At 40.5% G+C, this 20771-nt stretch overlaps 1 protein-coding gene and 1 long non-coding RNA gene across 2 annotated transcripts in view; one reads left to right on the top strand and one right to left on the bottom strand.

Annotated features, from left to right (window-relative positions):
* GALK2 (galactokinase 2) overlaps positions 1-16873 on the top strand; it is a 49178-nt gene extending 32305 nt beyond the window's left edge. The window contains exons 9-10 of the mRNA XM_048956695.1: positions 7768-7969; positions 14419-16873. Coding sequence (XP_048812652.1) covers positions 7768-7969; positions 14419-14626 — 410 coding nt within the window. The 3' untranslated portion in view covers positions 14627-16873. The remainder of the gene's footprint in view (positions 1-7767; positions 7970-14418) is intronic.
* LOC125698417 (uncharacterized) overlaps positions 1-20771 on the bottom strand; it is a 67587-nt gene that overhangs the window by 5875 nt on the left and 40941 nt on the right. The window lies entirely within an intron of this gene.

Genomic DNA, 20771 nt, shown 5'->3' with positions numbered 1-20771 from the left:
GCCTCTACTGTTTTCCACAGCCAAATTATATCCTTGCCAAGACTGGTTTCAGGGAGGTATATATTTGTTTGCATGTATATCAGTAACATGTATATACATACTGATGCATATATTTAAAAAATATGCACATCTGGAACAACTGTAAATGTTATACATTGACCAGGAACCAGGTCCTGAACCTATAACCTTTTTTGCAAGCCAGTGATATCAGAGAGCATAAAATTATCTTAGTGTCTAATTACATTGCCAGAGGGGTACGGCATGGAATATGGTGTCTTAACCCAGCTCATTACCTTCATAGGAAGAGCTCTGTTAACTCTGTGCTGTACATACAAGAACAGACTGATCTGTGTGTGCACTCAGCAACGTTTTCATGGGAAACTACAGAGTTCTGAGCGTGTTGTGCTGTGCCCTATCTCTCCCCTTCATGAAGGTGTACAAAACTCACAAAGAGGTTTATAATCCCTACACCTGGTTTACAGAACACAGTTCTACAGTTCTGTTGAACTGAATTGTTTTTTACAGATTGTTTTTTTCCACACCCCTTCAGAAAAAAAGGTCTGGATAAAAAGTTGAAACACAAAAGCTACAGAAGAAACTGAAGGAAATGTTATACTGGCGCTCTGAATAGTGTTTGCAGATGTTTGCTGAATGGAATCTCTTAAACTTGTATGACCATGATTTCATTTGATAAGGCCAATTACAATGGTTATGCTGCAAGTCTCTTTGCATGTACAATATAAAATTAAATAAGGGATTTCTGTAAAACTATACACAAAAAAGAAACGAGACAGACAAAGAAATAATCTAAATCCACTGCTGTGTGTTTTGTTAACACACTGGACAAATTGCATTTTATGTTGGCTTTGGAAAACCAGAGGGTGTTTGACAAAAATATTTTTCTTATCTGCCCCCTACTTTCCGACTGTTCTTTAATAACAAAGCCTCGCTTCTTCATGTGAGAAAACCTACCGGTCCAGTATGTCATTTCTGCAGAGTATTTCTAAATATCATTGAACTTTTGCTCAACGTGAACAAAGAGCCCTAGCAGTTAAAGGTACCTTTCTTCCTTTGTAAAGGTTGCCTTAGCTTTCCTGTTACAGGATTTCAATGTTAAATGTAAAATACCTGCATAAGAAACACCAGGTAAATCATTTACTGGATTCTGAGTTTTCTCTGTGACTGAGTCAATTCGTTTGTATTATTCAAAGTCCAGAGTTAATGTTTTGTACAGACCCTGTATCTCATGTTTAAGGATATGAAAGTGCTACATCTGTTACTTTAGCCTGAAGTCAGCTTTCCTTCATCTGCTCCTCCAGTGATGACACTGTGTGCTTGCCCAAACTTCCGTACATATGTTAGGCTGACCAAAGAAGAACTCCAGATCCCAAAGAAGAACTATATGGGCAGGCTTTGGGCAAGTCTCAAGCTGTGGCTGAATATACAACAACTTCTAATCTCTTTTATAGGAAGGTACTCAAAGACTCCTGCAGGGTCTCACTGTGCAGCTCGCTTGTTCCCCAGGTTTGGAGAGGTACAGGTGCTGCATAGTCTCTGTAAAGCCTCATGCAGCTGTTCCTTGGCCAACTCACAATCCTGAGTTTAAATCCCCCTTCCAAATGTTTACACATGGATTGCACTTGCGGCTTCTGAACATCTCTAGAACAAATAATATTTCTTACATTTGAAGATACGCTATACCATAATTTTGTCTTGGAGTTGAAGGCTTCACAGAACATTTAGTGTGTGGTTATTGTGGGACATGAAGTATTTATAAGCCTCACCACAAAAGGATACTTGCTTGTAAAATAATGTATTCCTTTAACTATAAGATGTTTTTTCCTTCTTAGATCAGTTATTTTTAAAACATTTTTTTCGTTTTCACATATAAAATTATAATCTAATTTTGATATTTAGATCTGGGAATGAAATCATCATCAGAATAACAGGTATCTGTTTACCATCAAGATTTGGCTGTGTAACTGCCCTCTTGTTTGTCCCCTGGGAAGACAATGAATCTTAAACCTTAGCGTAGTTGCAACGAGTGGTGTTTGAATAGCATTTCATTCCCACTGCCAAGTCATCTGTATTAATGGTGATCTCAGTGCAAGAACAATTTTTACTCTCTTTGTGCAGAAAATAACACACGACTTCATGTGAAGGTGGACACAGATGTGCTGCTCAGCAATATGTAAAGCTCTGCCTGTGCATCAGTGGAGTGCCCTTGTCTTACAAGAGCAGAATTTATCTCTGCGTTGGTGACCTCAGAGCGCTTCCCAGCTTGGGGGTTGGGGTGACAGCTTCATCCTGATCCACGCCATGGAGGAAATTGAGCACATACCATTCTCCTCCCAGAAAGACACGGATTGCTTGGGATGAGCCCCCAAGCAATGGGCCGCTCCTGGCAGATCCCATACAGGTAGAAGCAGACATTTTGGGTGGGCCATAGGTTAGGCATAGGCATGAATGGTCTAGGTTAATTGCAACAGTTTTGCTAAGGCTCGCATTTCCCTGGAGAATTACTTTCAGCTGGTAGTTACTGTTCTCTTAGAGCAGGTGTCTGCTAAATGGGTCACTGAATCCAGCAATGACTGGTCCTTTGGTTTATTTTCAGAGAGCCAGATTACAAACAGTTATTTGAGCAGTCCCAGCAGAATAACTGTTCCCCACTTTGAGGAGGGGGTTCACAATCTGGCTCAAATTAAAGCCATCTGGCAGCATTTTCTTATGTACATTATGAGCCAGAAACGTTCACCCTCTTCATGTTCAATCAGCAGGATGCCTAACAGAGAAAGGTACTATTCCATGTGAGTAACGCTGGTAGAAACTGTCCCCTACATGATTTTGTATTGGTGAATTTTTCCCGTTGTAAATTTCTAACAGTTCCATCAGCCATGTGTAGCTCATTAATCTACAGTGAAGCAGATCATAAGAAGCTGCCAAAGCAGCTAGAAAAAAATACACAGCCTGAAGAGGCTGGTCTTTTGCTAAAGGTCAGACAGAATTGTACAGGAAGCCCCTAAAGAAAGGAATCTGCTGAAGTTGAAGTTACAGCAAATAATGTGAGTTGCTGGGAAGCCACAGTGTTTAATTATAAAGAAAAAAAAAATCCATTTAAGTGGAGAGTACAGGTTTACACAGTTTTCATTAAGTTAAAACAAAAAATATGACCGTACAGTTGCAAATGCACAGTAAAGTTTTGTCTTACATTTAACTAACATTTGCTTGGGACAAATAGCCCAGGATTTTTGTTTAAGAGACTGTATATGGATTTTGGACTAACTTCCATTAACATTAGTCAGTTGTCTCTTAACAAATGTCAAGGTTCTCCCTGCAGTGTGAAACATTATTGCACTGGAAAATGTCACTGCTTCCTTCAAGGGCATTTAGTGGCTGTAAGGGAACTGCATCTAGCTGCTCATGGGTCCTCTGTAGAGGAGCAAGCGGAGGTGCACAGAGTACACAGAGGGTCAGCAAGAGCTCTGACATTCTAAAAAACAGAAGTGGAGTGGTAACACAAAGCAGTTAACAGTGGATGAGATTCCTTGAGGATCATGTCTGCTTTTTTTTGTAGAAATGCAATTAGTGGAGCAATGACCTGAAGGTGGGTTAGTGACAGTGACTGCAGGTGAAACGTGCTAAAAACTTTACAATTGGGCTTATTTTGACTTCTTGTGTTTATGTTCCCTGAGCTACATGTGTTCCAATCCATAAACAACATAGCTCACCTTCACTTCAGTCCACAAGAAATGTTTTTTAGGTGTGCAGCTGATATCGTACAAAATAAATCAATCTCTATATTGTCTCTTCTGAAAGAGACAAAAAGGACCCCAAGATTCTGATCGTGCCAGCATGCCTAGGTCTAAAATCAAACAGCTCTCTGTTGCATGGCAGTGAGCAACACAGAAAGCAGCAGAGAGAAAATACATGGTGATTTTCAACAAACAGCTTTTGACAGCATGTTTCTAGTCAGAGGCTGGATCCCTCGCTGATACAAATCTCCATCAGTGCAAATGGTGCTACATCATTTTAAACAAATAAAACATCAGAACTGGATACTGCAGAGATCCTTTTATGGGAGAAGCATTACTCTAGACATGTGCTGGACAATTGCTCTCATGCCAGCGTGGCATAATGTCACTGCAGCAGGGATTTTACATTCCTCTCCATTCACCGGAGAAATGGGTATCAGAGGGCAAGTCAGGCCTCAGGTGGGACAAACATTTCTGCAGGCTGCCCTTCCACTGTTAGGAGAGCGAGCTGAGGATGTCTGCACCCCTCATTTGGAAATTAAGTGGAGAAACCAGGACATTACACTTTTCTGTATTAGGAAAATGTATGTATATTTTTAGTTAGGTTAAGTACCTGATTTCCATAAACAATAATAGATTTAAGGACCCAAATGCTTTTAAGAATCTGGCACTGGTTCCCTAAATCCTGCTTTTTGGCTGTCCTTTGAGCCCAAGAGGACAAGATCTTATAAGCCAGTCCTGCGTAACACTGCATGCTTTACTTCTAGGGCTTCAGTTTCTCTTCTGCATAGGCCCTGCAGGCCTAGCTCAGATGTAAACTAATCATTTTTGCATACTTAAGTTTTCTTTTAACCGTGACAAAATGTGACTTAGGAGATTTATTTTAATTGTAAAAGATGTGGTACTTTTCCCATGAAGCACACAGATTCTGATCAGCTCCCGCACCCTTCTAAAATCATGGGTTCCACAGCTCCTTGGCATGGCCTATCAATTCGCTTAGGTGGGTCTGACGTACAGGCAGTGATGCAAGCAAGAAGATTCAAATATAGATGTAATTTCTGGAAATAATGTGTGTTGTGCTATCTTTTGTTATATGGAGATGGTTTGTTGGACTGCCCATCCAAACAGAAGAGATCCAGAGTTTCTCTATTACCAGAAGCATTTGGTGTTGATAGCTGAAAGTATGCGAATTGTTTCATTGCTTTAGAATAGGACTTGCAGAGAACAGAGGTGTTTGCTGTCCTGAAGAAAATTCTACCTGAACAGCAAGTATTCTGCCAGAGAGAAAAGCAAACTATACTAAACCTGTTCCAAACACAAACATTGTTTTCTGAAATAAAACGCTGTCTGTAAACAACCATCAGCTAACGTAACGATAGCAGACTTTACCCAGTACTAATTCTGTAAATCTCCACAAAGGACAAGTCTGAAAATAGCACACAGCCACTCTTTCTCATTTGAGAACCGCTTGCCAGGATTGCGCTCGCACTGAGAGAAAGCCAGTGTCGAGGCAGCAACTTCTCCCCTACACCCACTGAGTCTCCCCCTCGCCCAGGACGCAGCTCAGACCTCCGGCACACCGCCAGCACACGGTGCCCACTGCAGCTCCAATTCGTAACATGACCAGCACAACACAGCCGCAGAGATTTTAAAGGTAATCTGGCCAGTAGAACATTGCTCTACCAAAGGGTGGTCTCTGAATCAATCACAGCTTTTGGCAAGTCTCTTGCCTTACAATTGAAAACAGACACGTTTTCAGTTCATTCTTTGGGTTACTACTGTTCAATGGTGATTTACAAGAGAGTGTGAGCTATGGCAATCTCTCACGCAACTTTAGATATTCCCTAAATGAATGCACATTTAGAAATCTCCTTGCTCTAAAACAATGGCTTATAAGAAAAGCATATTTAAAGAGACACCATCCTTAAAAAATGCCAAGCAGCCTTTCTCTAACAGAGCAAACACCAAGGCATGCCCCACAGAACACAGCGCGAGTAACTCCAGCAGTAACAAAGCACAGTGGGGCGAAACACACCTCTGAGCAGGAAAAGAGAGCACACCTTTCCCCCGTGATACTCACAAGAAGACGTTTCCTGGGGCACCCAATTTTGTCATTTCTGTTCCATTCTGTTCATTCTGAGAAATGCAGTTGGAGGCCTGCTCAAAAGGCAGCATCAGAGCGTTTCTCAGTAGCAGGCTGTATTGAGTTACAAAATACATAGCACTAGAAGCATTATGACCAGTAGCAGAAAACTCCTGTGTCCAATATTTCTCCATCATTTTAGACTATTTATGTCCCTCTCAGCACTGTATTTTCAGCATTTACAGTTGTGAATTACACTTACTCTGGAAAGATAAAAAGATGTTATACAGACACTGTTAAGTTTTAGTAAGGGATGCAATCTGGAGAGCACATATGAAAGTCTTCACACTGGACAGAATATTATTTTCAGTCTATCAAGGAAGACTTGAGTGTACAATTGCAAATGTTGATTGCCGCAATCACTGAAGTGGTTCCGGAATGACTGTCTCCACAGAACAGCCCAACAGGAACTGCATGTGTCCAGGTCAGAAGGCAAGTTCCAAATCTAGGGCTTGTTTGTCTCTGTTTGCCCTTTTTCCTCTGCTGAAGTGTTTCATCAGCCATCTTAAACAGTGAGAGGCACCAGAAACCAATAGCAGGAAAGGGTCTTTGTTCTGGATGAGAACTGACATGTAGAACCAAACTGAGGGATACTCTGAGGTGCTTGAGCTACAGTGATGAAACATACTACAGCCGGTGTTCCAAGTCTTACGTTCACTTACCTAGTGCTTACAACCCCAAAAGCTCAAGTAAAGCAATTTTATCATCAGTTGTCATACATGCTTCTGTAATACTTCTTCAATAGCAGTTACAAGTCCATGGTATTAAAATAAACAGAAAGGTACTGAGTGAGGAAAAATAATGACCTACAACAGCCTAACCCTCCTCTAAGTCACAGCAGTTTGATGGGCTTTTAACCACAGACATTCTCTTTACTGTGCCCCACTGTCCAGGCTTGGCAGGGGTCCCTGCCTCGATGGCCACACAGGTTTGAGCTCCCTCCCACCCATCCCAGAGGAACTGCTCCATTTTTCATGGCATGATTACAAAATGTTAGCCAAAGTCTTTGCACCAGCCTTTGATCTTAGGTCAGTGCTAAGAGGGACTTGTTTGGGCCTCTCTTTTTATGTCTACACAGGCAGCACTGACACTGGACACTGGTAACATACCAAAAATAAACCCTCAAAATCAAACTGAAAGCACCTGCTTCTTTCAGCATACCATTAACACAGTATTATCTGCAGTCGAGGTGAGACTGCACTGTGGAAATTAGAGAGGGCTTCCTTACCTAGGCACCAGGAAGAATGGATAATGCCATTTCAATTAGTCTCAGTAAAAAAAGGGAAAGGGAAAGGGAAAGGGAAAGGGAAAGGGAAAGGGAAAGGGAAAGGGAAAGGGAAAGGGAAAGGGAAAGGGAAAGGGAAAGGGAAAGGAAAAGGGAAAGGGAAAGGGAAAGGGAAAGGGAAAGGGAAAGGGAAAGGGAAAGGGAAAGGGAAAGGGAAAGAAGGGAAAGGTCTGGCTGCACTGTTAAATAATTGATGCAGTCTAGGGCTGGAGAAGTTGCACACAGTGCCCAGGGCAGCAGGTTCAGGCAGCCTGCAGGGCACCAGGCACTCTCCAGTGCTCTTGTAACTCCTCTATAGCTTGAATCTCATATTTTCCAAATGACACTCTTTCTGATATGTGCATAAAGTCATAAAACTAGAAAAATACACACATCATATTTTGATGAAATCTAAATACCACATTATTTGGGCTTTTAAAGATGTGGGTGAGGTTTTGGCAGAAGCTTTTGGCAGAGTTTCAGCATAGAGTGTTCGATTATGAAATATTAACTCTAAAAATAATTCTTTTACTGTGTTTTTATATTTCATTATTCCTTTCCTAGTAAAAATTGATAACTGTGGTGCTTCGTATTTTCATTCTGTTTAGTTTCCACCTTCAAGTTACACCAGCGTGCAAAGCATGTGTATAGCGAAGCTGCCAGAGTGCTGGAATTTAAGAAGATATGCAGCGAAGCACCTGACAATGCAATCCAGCTGCTGGGAGAATTAATGAACCAGAGCTATATCAGCTGCAAGGAAATGTATGAATGCAGCTGTCCTGAACTGGATCGGCTGGTAGACATCTGCCTGTAAGTTCTGACCACAAGGAAGAGTAATCCCTTGTTGAGAATATTGTTTGAAATGATGAGAAAAGATGACGTTGTTGGCTATTGCAATTTTAAAATGAAAGTATTCTTGTCTCTTATTACAAAATTAATCTCCTGCAGGGACATTACATGGTCAATTGTTTCCCTACTGACATCTGTGTAATACTTTCAGATGAAAGCTGCAGTTTATGGCTTTATTACAGATTTTGCTTTTGGATTGATTCATCATCACAAGTGCTATGTTAGAATGTGTTAGCTATTCTTTTTTAACTTGTAGAAGTCATAACTGGTTTTCTTTAAGCATCATCTTAGTTGCTTTATTTGAACTCTCTCTCTTTTCAATATTACTTAACCATTTCAGAACTGTCACCATGGGACTTCTAGAGCATAAGTTAACTGTTAGGTTGCTTTGAAATCGTAATGATAACTTGTTAGATGCTACTGCATCTTTTCCTTTTTACTTGAAAAGACATCTTAACTAGTGCACCAGATAGGTTGGAAAGTGGCTGGCCATTTAAATGATGAGCATGCTTACCAATGCAGTGGCTGACACAGCTTCACCTAAGCCTTCACAGTCTTCAGCCTCCCTGCCCCAGCCTCATTCATTTACTGCATTCCCTAACTCAGTTTGGCCGCAGTAAAACCAGACCTCTCAACTCTAAAATGCATTCCCTGTCATTTGCCCCTTCTCTTCTCTCTTTACTCCTCCCCAAGAAGCAGGCCATTATTTTCATAATTCTACAGTCACATCTGGTATAATCGTGTGTTAACAGAGAAAGTAAAAATGAATACTTAGTACTCACATTTGATATGGTATTTCGTCCACACCACAGTAACAGCACAAAAGGATGCACACACTTCAGTTAATCCCCTTTTTTTTTTCTGGTACGTTTAATCACAGGACAGACAACTTATGCTAACTTTGATCTAAATTCAGTGAAAAGAAAAGAAATCAGTGGTTGGTAATCACTTTAACAGGGGCATACGGGAATAAATAGCTGCCCAGCAAAGCCATCTCCCTGCTACTTTATCCCTGCCATTGCTCCAGCCAGCTCTCCCAGCTGCTGCTCTCATTCATTTCATCACAGATCCTGGAGATGCCACCTCTATACTTCTGCTCACCTTTTACTTTTCCTGTTCTCCATGGAGAAGGGCACACATAGTTTGGGATACTCTGCCCTAAGACAGAGCATTAAGAGGTTACTGCCATTCCAGGAAATGTAGTGTGCCGTAAGTGTTTGCAAGCCTGAGGTCAAGGAATGCTGTTTCCCTGTTGTGCAGAGTTAGAGACTATAAAAGTATCCTATCTTTTCTCCAAATCTCTAAATCTGCGAGAAAACAGAATCTGCTTCAGTTCAACATCAATAAAAGGAACACCTTACCATTTAAAAATGAAGGTTACAAAAGCACTTGCTTACCAGCAATTAATTATATATAACTAATACTCATCAGTCTGGCTTATAATGAAAATGGGAATTTTACAAAGAGGCAACATGCCATATACATTCTTACTTTTATAGCCATACACATTTATTAAGCTGTAATACCCATTTACCAGGTTTGTAAATTGATACAGTATGATACTGATGATTATTTAATACATCAGGTTAGTCTCATTAATTTGGCAGATAAAATGGAAAGCCAAAAAACCACAAACTTAAAAACCAAATGCAAGACTTTTGGACATTCACAGATTGTTTTGCATGTGGGATGCATATGCTGTTTTGTGATAAAACACAGAAGTCCTGATAGCCATTGGACAGTCTGGTAGTAATTTAACAACATAATTTTTGTTCCTTCTCTCGGGAGCCATTCCTGTATGCAGCACACAGGCCGTGTTCAATCTGTTACATCACACAGCAGTCACATAACACAACGAGCTCCCACAGTCCCTCCGTCAGTGAGGCGGTTGCAGCATGGCTGTCCCAGCCACTCAGGGAGAGCGTCTCCACAGTCAGCTGGAGACATGGATCGTGCTCTGCGCAGTTATGGAAAAGCATGGGCTGCAAAGTCCAGATCTGGTACCAGCCATCAGCAGCCTGTTCTGTGACTCCACAGACAGAGGAAAAGCCTTACAAATGAACCCCTGTGTTATTGTTAGTTACAGTAACTTCCAGTAGTGATTTCTTGGTCAGCGGTACGGGATAGCTGAGCTCTGCAGATGCAACCAGCCACATCAGGTGCCTTCACTAAGGTGTTCTAATAGGGCAGGTTCTCAGAAATGCTGAGAGAAAACTACCATTTCAAGTAGGTATAAACTAACAAGTTCTACACCACAGCATGGGGTTACCTGTGCTATATGGAATAGGCCAGCACTGATGTTTGGAGCAGTGTACAGCAGAACGAATCCCAGTACAGGGATGGAAATTCTGTTTCTCATTTGTGCTGAGCTCTGTGCTTTCACAACTCTGCAGCCTAGCTTGAGTGTTGTGCCACTAGCTCGTAGGCAGCAGCACTGACAGCCACAGAACCAAAAGGAAAGGCGCATGCAGTCAGCATTTCACTAAATTGAATTGAATTTAATCAGACCATTTCGGTTCCATGGACCAAAATATAAATAGCAAAGAAAAAAGTGATGTGTGTGCCCATGTTACATCAGATTTCTAACTTATCAACAGAAGTGCCCATGGCTAGTGTGATGGGCATAGCTGCGTGCCACAGCAGAGTGCCATTAAATAAAAAATGATTTCTAACTGCTATTTTTTAAATGATTGCAACTGGTTTTTATTATATTCATTGCAAACACCAAATAAATTATTAGTTTATTCTTTACAGTCTTATCCCATCATGGATAGTCCTTAAGAAATACCTCCTTTCTTAGAAGTTCAGTACTCAATAATGACTTTCTGATTAGAGTTGTAAAAGCATATAGCTATTGTAGATGCACACAGCTTAAGCCAGCATGTCATTTTTAAAACTATTGGGAAAAAAGCTCAATTTTTCTCAAGTTGTGCATTAAAAAATGAAGGCATGTAAAATCTCTAGTCACTCTAGGAAACCTTGGCTGATGTGACTACAGGAATGGCCTGCAACTACATAAATTACATTCTTTACTTCAAATGATATACAGCTGCCCTGTAACTTTAAAAAGCCCTTCCAAAAATACATTCCACAGAATTGCCCAAGTCTACTGCTGCTCTCTCCTTACAAGGTTTAAACTGTAAGAATAATCTGCATATCCAGATGTTTTCTGTTTTGCCCAGATCTTTATGTTTTACTGTACAACATCTGCCAAGAAGGAAAGGGATCCATACTTGCTGTGGTTTGTAGTGCTGAAAAGCGTAACCGCCAGTGGGTCAGTATTTTATTCTTCGTGAAGACAGAAGATTTGTACTTTGTCTAACCTCTCTCGTGCTATTAATAGCTGTTTTACCTGTTGGCCTTTTAAAACACAGGTGGTTTACTAAACAGTTACGGGACAAAAAGCTGAAACTGAGCTCGCAAATTCCTTAGGTGCTTTCTCCCGGACTGTTTGAATATTGGAAATAACTTTCATTCCCCTATTCTCCATCTTTTGGAGGTACAAAAGCTGATAATTTTTGTTACCTGCCATGCCTCTTCCAGTGGAAGATGGCCAAATCCTCTGTGATCACTTTTTAAATGGTACAGTTCTTAGGTTATATCCAGGTGCATTATTTTCTTAAGTCTGGAGCTATGATACAATTTGAAAGATCAACTAACAAAAAAACCCAACATGTTTGCAGCACTTTCAGAGACAAAAAAAAACCCAACAGAACTTAAAGATGTTATTCAAATGCACACTGAGCTACAAAACAAGTACACACCACATCACCCCTAAATTAATACTGAAATCCCATCGCGTTAACTCCATGCTTTCTAAATAGCTGGTTCACAAATGCGAGCATTTTGAATTAACAACATTGCTCAGTGTTTTTCAGCTCTCCCAACAGAACTGTTTTTAAAATGAGTTACTTCTGTGTTTTACCTATTGCTGCTATATCCCAAACTGTGTGACTTCCATTCTTATTCATCTCGCACTTGCTATAGCATTTGTTTTCACTCTCATGTGCACACAGTTCTCTCTTTAATCAGTGAGCACTGGAGCAAGGTAGATGAACTCTTCAAGAAGCAAAGGACTCAGCTGAGTGCCCCCAACACCGGATGACTGACATCCATGGCCTTTCTTTACGTGCTTGTTCTCACTCCCCACTACTTGTCCTTGTGGCTGCCCTATAGTCCAGGCAGTGCACTGGGTACTTTCCCACATCTTAAATCCACATCACCCTCTGTGTGGGTGAGTGCTCCATCCACAAGATTATTGTTGGAAGAGTCACTGTTTGCTCTTACTGCTCCTTTCTTCATAAATGCATACTTTAAATGCTGGTGCACAAGAAAAGAATGTGCGGCTATGAATCCTGCTTTACCAGCAGAGCCTAACACAGGACTGAGCTGAGCGAGACTCAGTGGAAGAGGCAGTTTCAGACTTCACTTTCTCACGTTTGGCACAGGTGATTCCCGTGCACTGCTCCCCAGTGTGCAGAATCAGATGCTGACCTCTGCTCATCCCAGGTGCCCGACATCCAGGTATCAGAGTGCCAAGCCCGTCAGCGTTACGCCCTCAGCATCAGATCTCATCACATTTGAAACCGGTAGCCACAGTATTTTGAAACACAGTGACTTCAGCTCTGAAACAGGCGTATTTTCTGCCTACATAATGCTTTATTTCAACTGAGTATTTTAAAATGACTCAGTAAAAATGAGGCATGATCATGACCACAGAGAATTATGAAATCAATGAAAGGTTCAGAACAATTCTGAAGGGATTTCGATTGCCCACCAAAATAAAAGCCAGACACCATCTGAAATACAACGTTCTGACTGAGGTAACAGACAGAATGAATACAGACAGCTGATTTACCGCTTTGAAAAGAGGATTGGGCTTTACAAAGTCAATGGGAATTTCCCTATTGATTGCAATTGAGACTGGATTGGATCCTGCTCATTTTAGGAGGTTGCTCCATGGACCATAAACTACAAAAAATTGCATCAGAGAATGAGCGGCTTACAGGAATAATAAGAAAAATAAAACACCAACAGGAAATAAAGAAGGAACATAAAATCGAGTCAATATGCAGGGTGGCACCACACAGACACACTGAGGAAAGTGTTTCTATTCAGGAAGATATGTAAGCATGTTTAGAATGAAACACATATGCAAGTACTTGCTTGAAATATGACCTAAACTTCTACTAACCCAGCAGTATACCACATTCATTTAACATAAAACGCACATACAAAAAATCAGTACAGCCTATTTGGAATGAGCTGTCATTTTCTAATACATTGTTCACATGATGCTCACTCTCCTAAAACCAATTCTAGGGCCAGGAAGGCTCACAAAAGCATGGATCTTAGAATCATATCACAAGTACTTGTTTGCAAATCAGATTAGACCTCCCATGAGAATAAAGATTTTGAATGAGTTTTCTGAACCATCCTGTTCTGACTGTGTTAGAAACGTCCCAAAGGCCATGTGGTATTTTCCTACTTTTTTTGAATCTAACTAAAAATAAGCAGCACAGGTCAGCAAACTAACGAAAGTAATTAGTCTAAATTCTAATGAGGTGGCATCTGAATGTTGCACAGTGATGGCACGGGATTTGCTGCAGGACATTTCTAGCAGGCTTGTATGAGGCTGGGAATAGTTTATATTTCCAGTGTTTTATTTGTCATTGTTCCCTCTCTTCATCCTCCTTATTAAGGACATTTTTCTTCTCCTTTTTGACAATATATTCTTATTTTACCTTTACTGCTGTAAATCTGTTAAGTTCACGTGGTTCCTCTAAAGATGGATACCTATCCCAGTCCTTTCAGCTTTGACAGATGTTTGACTCTGCGTATGACTTCTGAGGAGTTTCTGAACTCTCCTTTTCTTGACTGGCCCTCTCAGTCATTCTGTGGAAGAAGCCTGTGAATCTTCAGCATGTTTTAGTTCTGTCCTGGAAGAATAGAGCTATTTGTCTTTGCCACATTAGAAAATGGCTTGCATGCCTACATCCTGTGCAATTAGCTTGTGAACCCTCTTTTGTTATTTTTGTCATGTATTTCTGTTTTCACTTCTGATGCCTTATGAATTTTGCTAGCAAAATCCCTTTTTCTTCCCCTGCTTTCTTCATCTCAGCTATGCTGTGATCCTTAGAACAGCTGATGTTGAAGCATTGCAAAAGAGGATGACTCAGAACTGACAGAAATGACTACATTGCAGTTTAAAGGGTTAGAATTTTTTTGTCCAAAATTGTAATTACAGATTGCTGGACTATCATGTGCAACCAAGTGAACTTCAGCAAGTCAGGCAACACTGATGTATTTTTTGAGTGCAGCATTCACTAATTTTCTATAGGAATTTTATATGTGACAAATTGCCCCCTTCTGGTCTATTTTTCATTATTTTTCCTATTATTTTGTTTTAGGCAATTCGGGGCCGTCGGGTCACGTCTGACTGGAGCTGGATGGGGCGGCTGCACTGTGTCAATGGTGCCTACTGACAAGCTGAATACTTTCCTAAAAAATGTTAAAAAAGCTTATTACCAAAATGATGGCCAAAGGTTAGCGCTGGAGAATAATGGTCTCTTTGCTACCAAACCTGGAAGAGGAGCTTTGGTTTTTGTTGAGGCCTAAAGAACATAAAAATTGTAAAGAAACTATGTAGAGCATTTATAACTGGCAGGACTTCCCACGCCACAATAAATGAAAGCCTTTTCTGGGTTTTATTATGAGTAGTTGCTATTATCAGAATATATTTCTGAAGAAGGAATTAATCAGGAACACTGATTACAAAATCTATTTTTCCCAATATTAAAATATTTTCAGTGTAAATGCTAATTTACCAAAATCTATTGACACACTGTAATTGAAAAAGTGATGATTGTTTATTACAACAGATCTTTTCTTTTTCTTTTTCTGCCATAAAAGTAAGAGCAAGTAGAGCACTGAACTGTTCTCCTGAAGGGCAGGAGCCTTGCCATGTGTGCAGGGCTGCTCAGTGCTTACATGAGTGGCCAGATGTTGTTTCTGGAATCCTATGAAAACGGAAGATCAACCTGATGAATTAAGAACAACAAAAACGGATGGGCCTTGCTGCACATGCCATGTTTCATGCTAGTCTCAGATACAATTATTAGTCTTGCAATTAATGACAATATTGGAAGGGAACCTGCGGGCCACATAAAACATTGGGAACACTTTATGTTAAGCAGGAAACCTTAACTTCTAGCTATCGTTCTGTACCTTGGTGTAAGGGTGACTGATGAATGTTTCAGTGAGAATGCTGTTTGTGACCCATCCAACAAGACAGCACGCTCGCCTTACCAAATCAGTGAACAAAGCACAAAGTAAAGGTTGGCTGTGAGTTGTCCAAGTACCACACGCTCATTGTTCAGTCCTAGCTGCGTTTACAAGGTCGATGAATTTGCATTTTCAAGCTGTGGAGGATTAAATACAGCCACAAACTGCACTTTCCTTCAATTCATGCTGTGCCTAAAGAAGCTCCTGACAGGCTCCAGGTTGCAACCACAAATCACTGGAAGCGTAATACCCACAGTTCATTGCCCTTCTCAGTAGGAGAAATTACGATGGTCACACAGAGAGGTGATGTACATTGAGATCTACCTCTGCTTCCAACCAGAAGATCAGCTTCCTGTGCCCTGTTTCACAGCACACTAACTGGCACTTCTTTGCTGTCTACAATGAAAATGCTGAAGTTTTGCTCATGTCGTAACCCTTTCAGCCATAAAAGTCATAACATGTGCATATTTTTATGATGCTAAGCACATGTGAATGTCCAGAAGTCTGTATCATATTAGAGATCTCTCAAAAGAGATCATCTGTACATTACCCACACTAAGTCAGGCCAAAAATGAATTCTTAGAGGCTACTAATTCTGTGAGAGGACTCTGCCAAATTTGAGCACAGCAGATGAACAAGAGCCAACGCAGACAGCCAGATCTTTTCAGGAATCTCAAGGGGACATGTAATGGCAATAGTATCACTAAAGAAGATTTTTGTATTCTGACAACCAGGAAGAGTGGAACAGAGAACGCTGTAGATCAAGCAAATCAAGCACTTGAGAGAAAAGGACAGGGTCTGGGCACAAAGGGAAGAAGTGAAGAGATGGGATTTAGAGGGAAGACAGTTAAAAGGATGCAGTTGAGAAGAGGAAGACAAGGGATAAGGGAGACAGTAAAGAACAGGAGCTAGAATTACAGAAGGGTTTACTCTCTAAACATTGCTAACACTATCAATGGAAATGTAATATCTTGTAGTCCGTTTGTAATGTACAGCAGATGTGCTGTGCTTGCAACCAAAGCTGTAAACGTAAGACTCCAAAAATGAAATAACTATTGGTAAACATCTTCAAGAAATTCCAAGTTAACAGAGAGATTTCGAGGAAAAATAAAGCCATGGCTTTACGACCACCTGTCTTAATAAATACCATCCTTCGTTTGAGTGAGTTCCTCCTCATTGTCCTCTCATGGAAACGGCGTACAACACAGTGCATACCAATTCATTCAGTAATGCACTTGAATTGAGCTTCAGCTGTATTAATGGAAGCTCTAACCACTGTATGAGAAGAACAAAGATATTTTAGATTCTTTTCTATTTCTTGAGAATGTCACACACTGTCATGGTAGCTTCCCAAAAACATGTGGGCAAGTTTATGGGCTGCAGTGCATTTCTGTGAATTGTATAAATTATATTCTCATTTAAACAATTCTTAAACAAAGAAGAGGAAAGCAGAAAACTGGCACAATGTAAAAGAGTAAAAAACGAACCTTCTAAACTTCTGATTCATTTCTTTCCTTTCTCTTTTAATTGCTTCAATGTTTTTACCATAATTTTGCTGTAATCTGCAATTAATAAAAACAATTTTTAAACAAAAAATTGAATGAATCCATGTCTGTTTTATTGTTATTTGCTTTTAAAACCTTTGAATGCTTTTTTAAAAATATAATTGTTTTACAAGAAAAAAAGAACGTAAGAATGAAACGTCAACGATGTGTAAAGTAAGCAGCAAGAACTTTGGTAGCTTTTCTCAGAGCAAAGCAAAACAATTTCAAATGAGAATTTCTGCACATAAAGCAGCAACAACTGAGCATGTTAAGGATTTCCAGATCTGTACTTTAAATCACTTTTTCTACCTATATCTCTTTTGCAGTTAGAAATAAAATTATATAAAATAATACCACTTAAAAATAAAAAATAACACCTGGAAAACAGATAAAATCCAGCATCAGAGAACGGATGTAGAGGTGACTCATACTACTAGCACAAGCCATGATTATCACTGGAGTGTGATTTCTTTTATTGTAACGTCTGACTGTAATCCATTCAATCGTGAATTTAATCTTACTGTGCAGTAAATGGGCCCTAAGCCTTTCCAAAAAGAATTTGGAATAGAGGCACTGTCAAACATCCAACTGCAGCAACACTGCCTGGTGCCATATTAATACTCTGTATTATCTTAATCCCATTGACATGTACTTCTTCATCTCAGCATTTGCTGACTCCATTATCTTGTATGTAGGGATCTACATACCTACGTGACCTCAAATAGAAGAGTAACTTTGCTGTCCTTGATGATGACTTGATGGGAGTGGATCACGACTGTCTATTTGACATTAGCTCCCTGGGACTTGCTCTGTACACAAACGCATAAAACTAGCTTAGAAAGTAATATAAAGCAATTATTTGCATAACACCTTCAGGAACATTAGTTTCTAAATGAACACGATCTGAATGTCAGCTTTCACGTTAGTAACTGCTGTGCACTTACTCTATAATCCTCTGAAATCCCTGAGTCCATGTGCCCCTTTTATAACATCTTGAGAGGTCAGAGCAACTGCTGTGCTACAATTTCAGTCAAAAGAAGGTTTGTGCTTTCAGCTAACTTAGAAGTTGTTTGTGTGCTCAGGCCCAACCAGACACAGCCATACACGCACTGAACAATATTCACAAGACCTTGTTCTAAAAAAAGACACCATGCCACGCAAAACATTCCTGTTGTGGAAGGACTGAAGTAGTTCTTCCTGATTCTTGGGACTATTGTGCTTCAGCAAGAGGAAGGAGCTCTATGAAATAACTTAATGCTGCAGCAACAGCATGAAAGCCAGAGCAGGAAAGCTTAACATCACTAAACCTGTGAGTCTTACAGCATATTATATTAGATTTTAAATGCTAATTTTGAGAGGGGAGCCTTGCTGTGGACAAGTCACTTGTTCACGCTGTGGCTGCAGTGCAGAAAGCAGGACGAGGGGATATGAAACTGGCTGAGAAGTGCTCCCTGTAAGCACTGCCAATCAGTACTGCTGTCACATACGCACTACTGCAGCTCTTCCAGCCCCGCTGGGCTTTCTGCTGCGTAAAAACCGTATCACATAAATGGAAGGCAAAAGTTGAATGGCATTCTTGATCATCTGTCTTATAATTTGCCCTCTGGTTTGGAACGTGTATCAAAATTAGTTAACAGGATTCTGCAAGACACCACATCACAGCCTGTGATAACAGCACCGCAATTACTAAGGAAAGGAATCTTCCACGGCCCTATCAGCAGTACCTCACACCTCTGCAGGCTGTCTCACATGACTGCACTGCTCATTCTAAGATGGGAGGACCGTGCTGTAAATGATACCCTGGGAACTGGTGCTCTCAGGGCAGATTTTTTTCCCCTCAGGTCGTCCACTCCTACCAGGAAGGCCTGTAAAGGAACGTTTCCTGGAACCCTTCGGTCTCTGCAACACTGAGTTCAGCAGAACCTGGCTTCCACCCCAGCCCATCCGCCCTAACAACCAGTTCATTCTGTAGGGTAACACAGAGCATGAGCTTACATGTAAGACTGCCTTACCCAGAATCTCATATGCTGTTAAGGAACGCATTCCAAATTTATGGTATGTGAAAGATTACTAATGGAAAAACTGCAAAAGAGTGCGGAAAAAAACAACAAAAAGAGTTAAGTGAGAAGACACTAAGAAGCTTTCAGAATTAACAGACAAATAAAACGTTTGAAATCCATTTCCAGTGGCAGTGGTTCATGCAGAAGCAACAAACTGGATGAGGATTTATACTAAAGCATTTGGTATATTTATTGGATTTTAACTCCAATGCATTTAGAGAATTGCTATTGTCTCCTAAGCTCTACTCCGTTGGCCAAAATCACACATTAATATTAAAAGAAGAAAGAAATTCTCTCCCCACAAAAGCATGCCTTTCTGCACTTGGCACACAAGGCTCAAATAACTCAATAAAGATTAGATGTACTTCAAACTGAAGCACACTAGTGCCCAAGCAGCTGTCTTCTTTCCAACCAAGCTGCGTGTGATTTGGGATGGGAGTAGAATATGCTCTATTAGCCAACGACCAAGCCAAATGTGGTTGTTTTTTTTTTTTTAAACCCAAATTCATTTTTCAAGTAACACTGAAGCAGGTTTGTGTGAAACTCTTATTGCAGTACCCAATAATTACGGAAGGCCTTCTTTTTGCCAGATTTCATATAATGGAGGATTTTTTTAATGTTTGGTTTTTGTGTATTTTTAATTTTCCAGCTTCTTACCTGTCCCTTACATGTCATACACATATCTAAGGTTGGCTGAGCTGCTCTGAATTCAAAGGGGATTTTTTGTGTGTCTTTCCACCGATTAAACAGCAATAGCAATAGAATTTAATAATTAAATGCTGAAGAGTGTTCCATTGCTTTTCTCCCAGTGAACATCCATCCTTTGTTGTAACCATTCCCTTCTTGTCCAGGCATCTGTCTTAATTCTTCACTGTACAAAGGTCTTAGGAGACCTTATCCCTGAGGAAGGATTCAGAGAGCCACTTTTAAGCAGCAACAGCAGCTGCAGAAATATATATATATTTTGAAGGTCTAAACCTCGCTTTACGATATTAAAAACATTCAATTCTAATTTTCATAGCTGACTTACAAGGTCAAACAAGAAACAGAAGCTAAAGTCAGACCCCAAAGAGTGTAGAAAGGCCTCTGCAGAACTTCTGCCTGAAAAAGTTAATGCTCCACAGTTGAATCATGAACTTAATCAGAGCCAAATACTATGAATGGAAATATTGGGGGACAAAGAGTTAATGATCAATGGAGACATACCTCCTGAGCTGCTTTAAGTCTGTTATAGGCAGGCCTACACCCTGTAAAGATATATTCAGTTACATTCCTGTGTAATTCTGTGTAGAGCACATCCAAGTGTAGCAGCAGCAGAACAGATGATGCGCTTTCACAAGACCTTCCCTATTTTATTTTATTTTTTTCCATTTCAGAAGGCCTTCTGAGAGAATGAGAGGAAGCCTGGGCCTTTTGTTTCTGAAGATCTATAATCTGATGATGGCCAATGGGGAGAGAGTGGGGCACTGTCAGAACTGATTTTCAATACTTCCTCTAGAGGGAATAGGATGGCCAGTGTAAGCGGCTTCAGAAGTCAGACTTACAGGCCTCTCACTATTGTTGCTGAAAAATTCCACTATTTATTGTCTTGCCTGAAATTCATAAAATATTCAACTTCCTTGACTATGAGATTTCAGGGTGCTGCCCTCCAAAGCCACTTTGTAGTGAGTCCTTGTTAGGGGCACAGATCAAATGGTCGAGCTCAGCCTCAAAGGCTGAGAAAGCAGGAGGAGGACCACCGAGCCAGCAGCTCCACATGGCTGGACAGGCAGGGCTGGGACTTGCTGGGGACTATTGGAAAAGCAGTTCTGAAGCTGCTTCTCTGACTCACAGGCTGCCTGAATACTCTATCCGAAATTCTTTTCCACCACAGAA

This window comes from Lagopus muta, chromosome 10 (assembly GCF_023343835.1).
Source record: "Lagopus muta isolate bLagMut1 chromosome 10, bLagMut1 primary, whole genome shotgun sequence".
Classification (NCBI taxonomy): Eukaryota; Metazoa; Chordata; class Aves; order Galliformes; family Phasianidae; genus Lagopus; species Lagopus muta.
The sequence above is the reverse complement of the archived record's forward strand: the minus strand, read 5'-3'. Positions and strand labels throughout refer to the sequence as shown.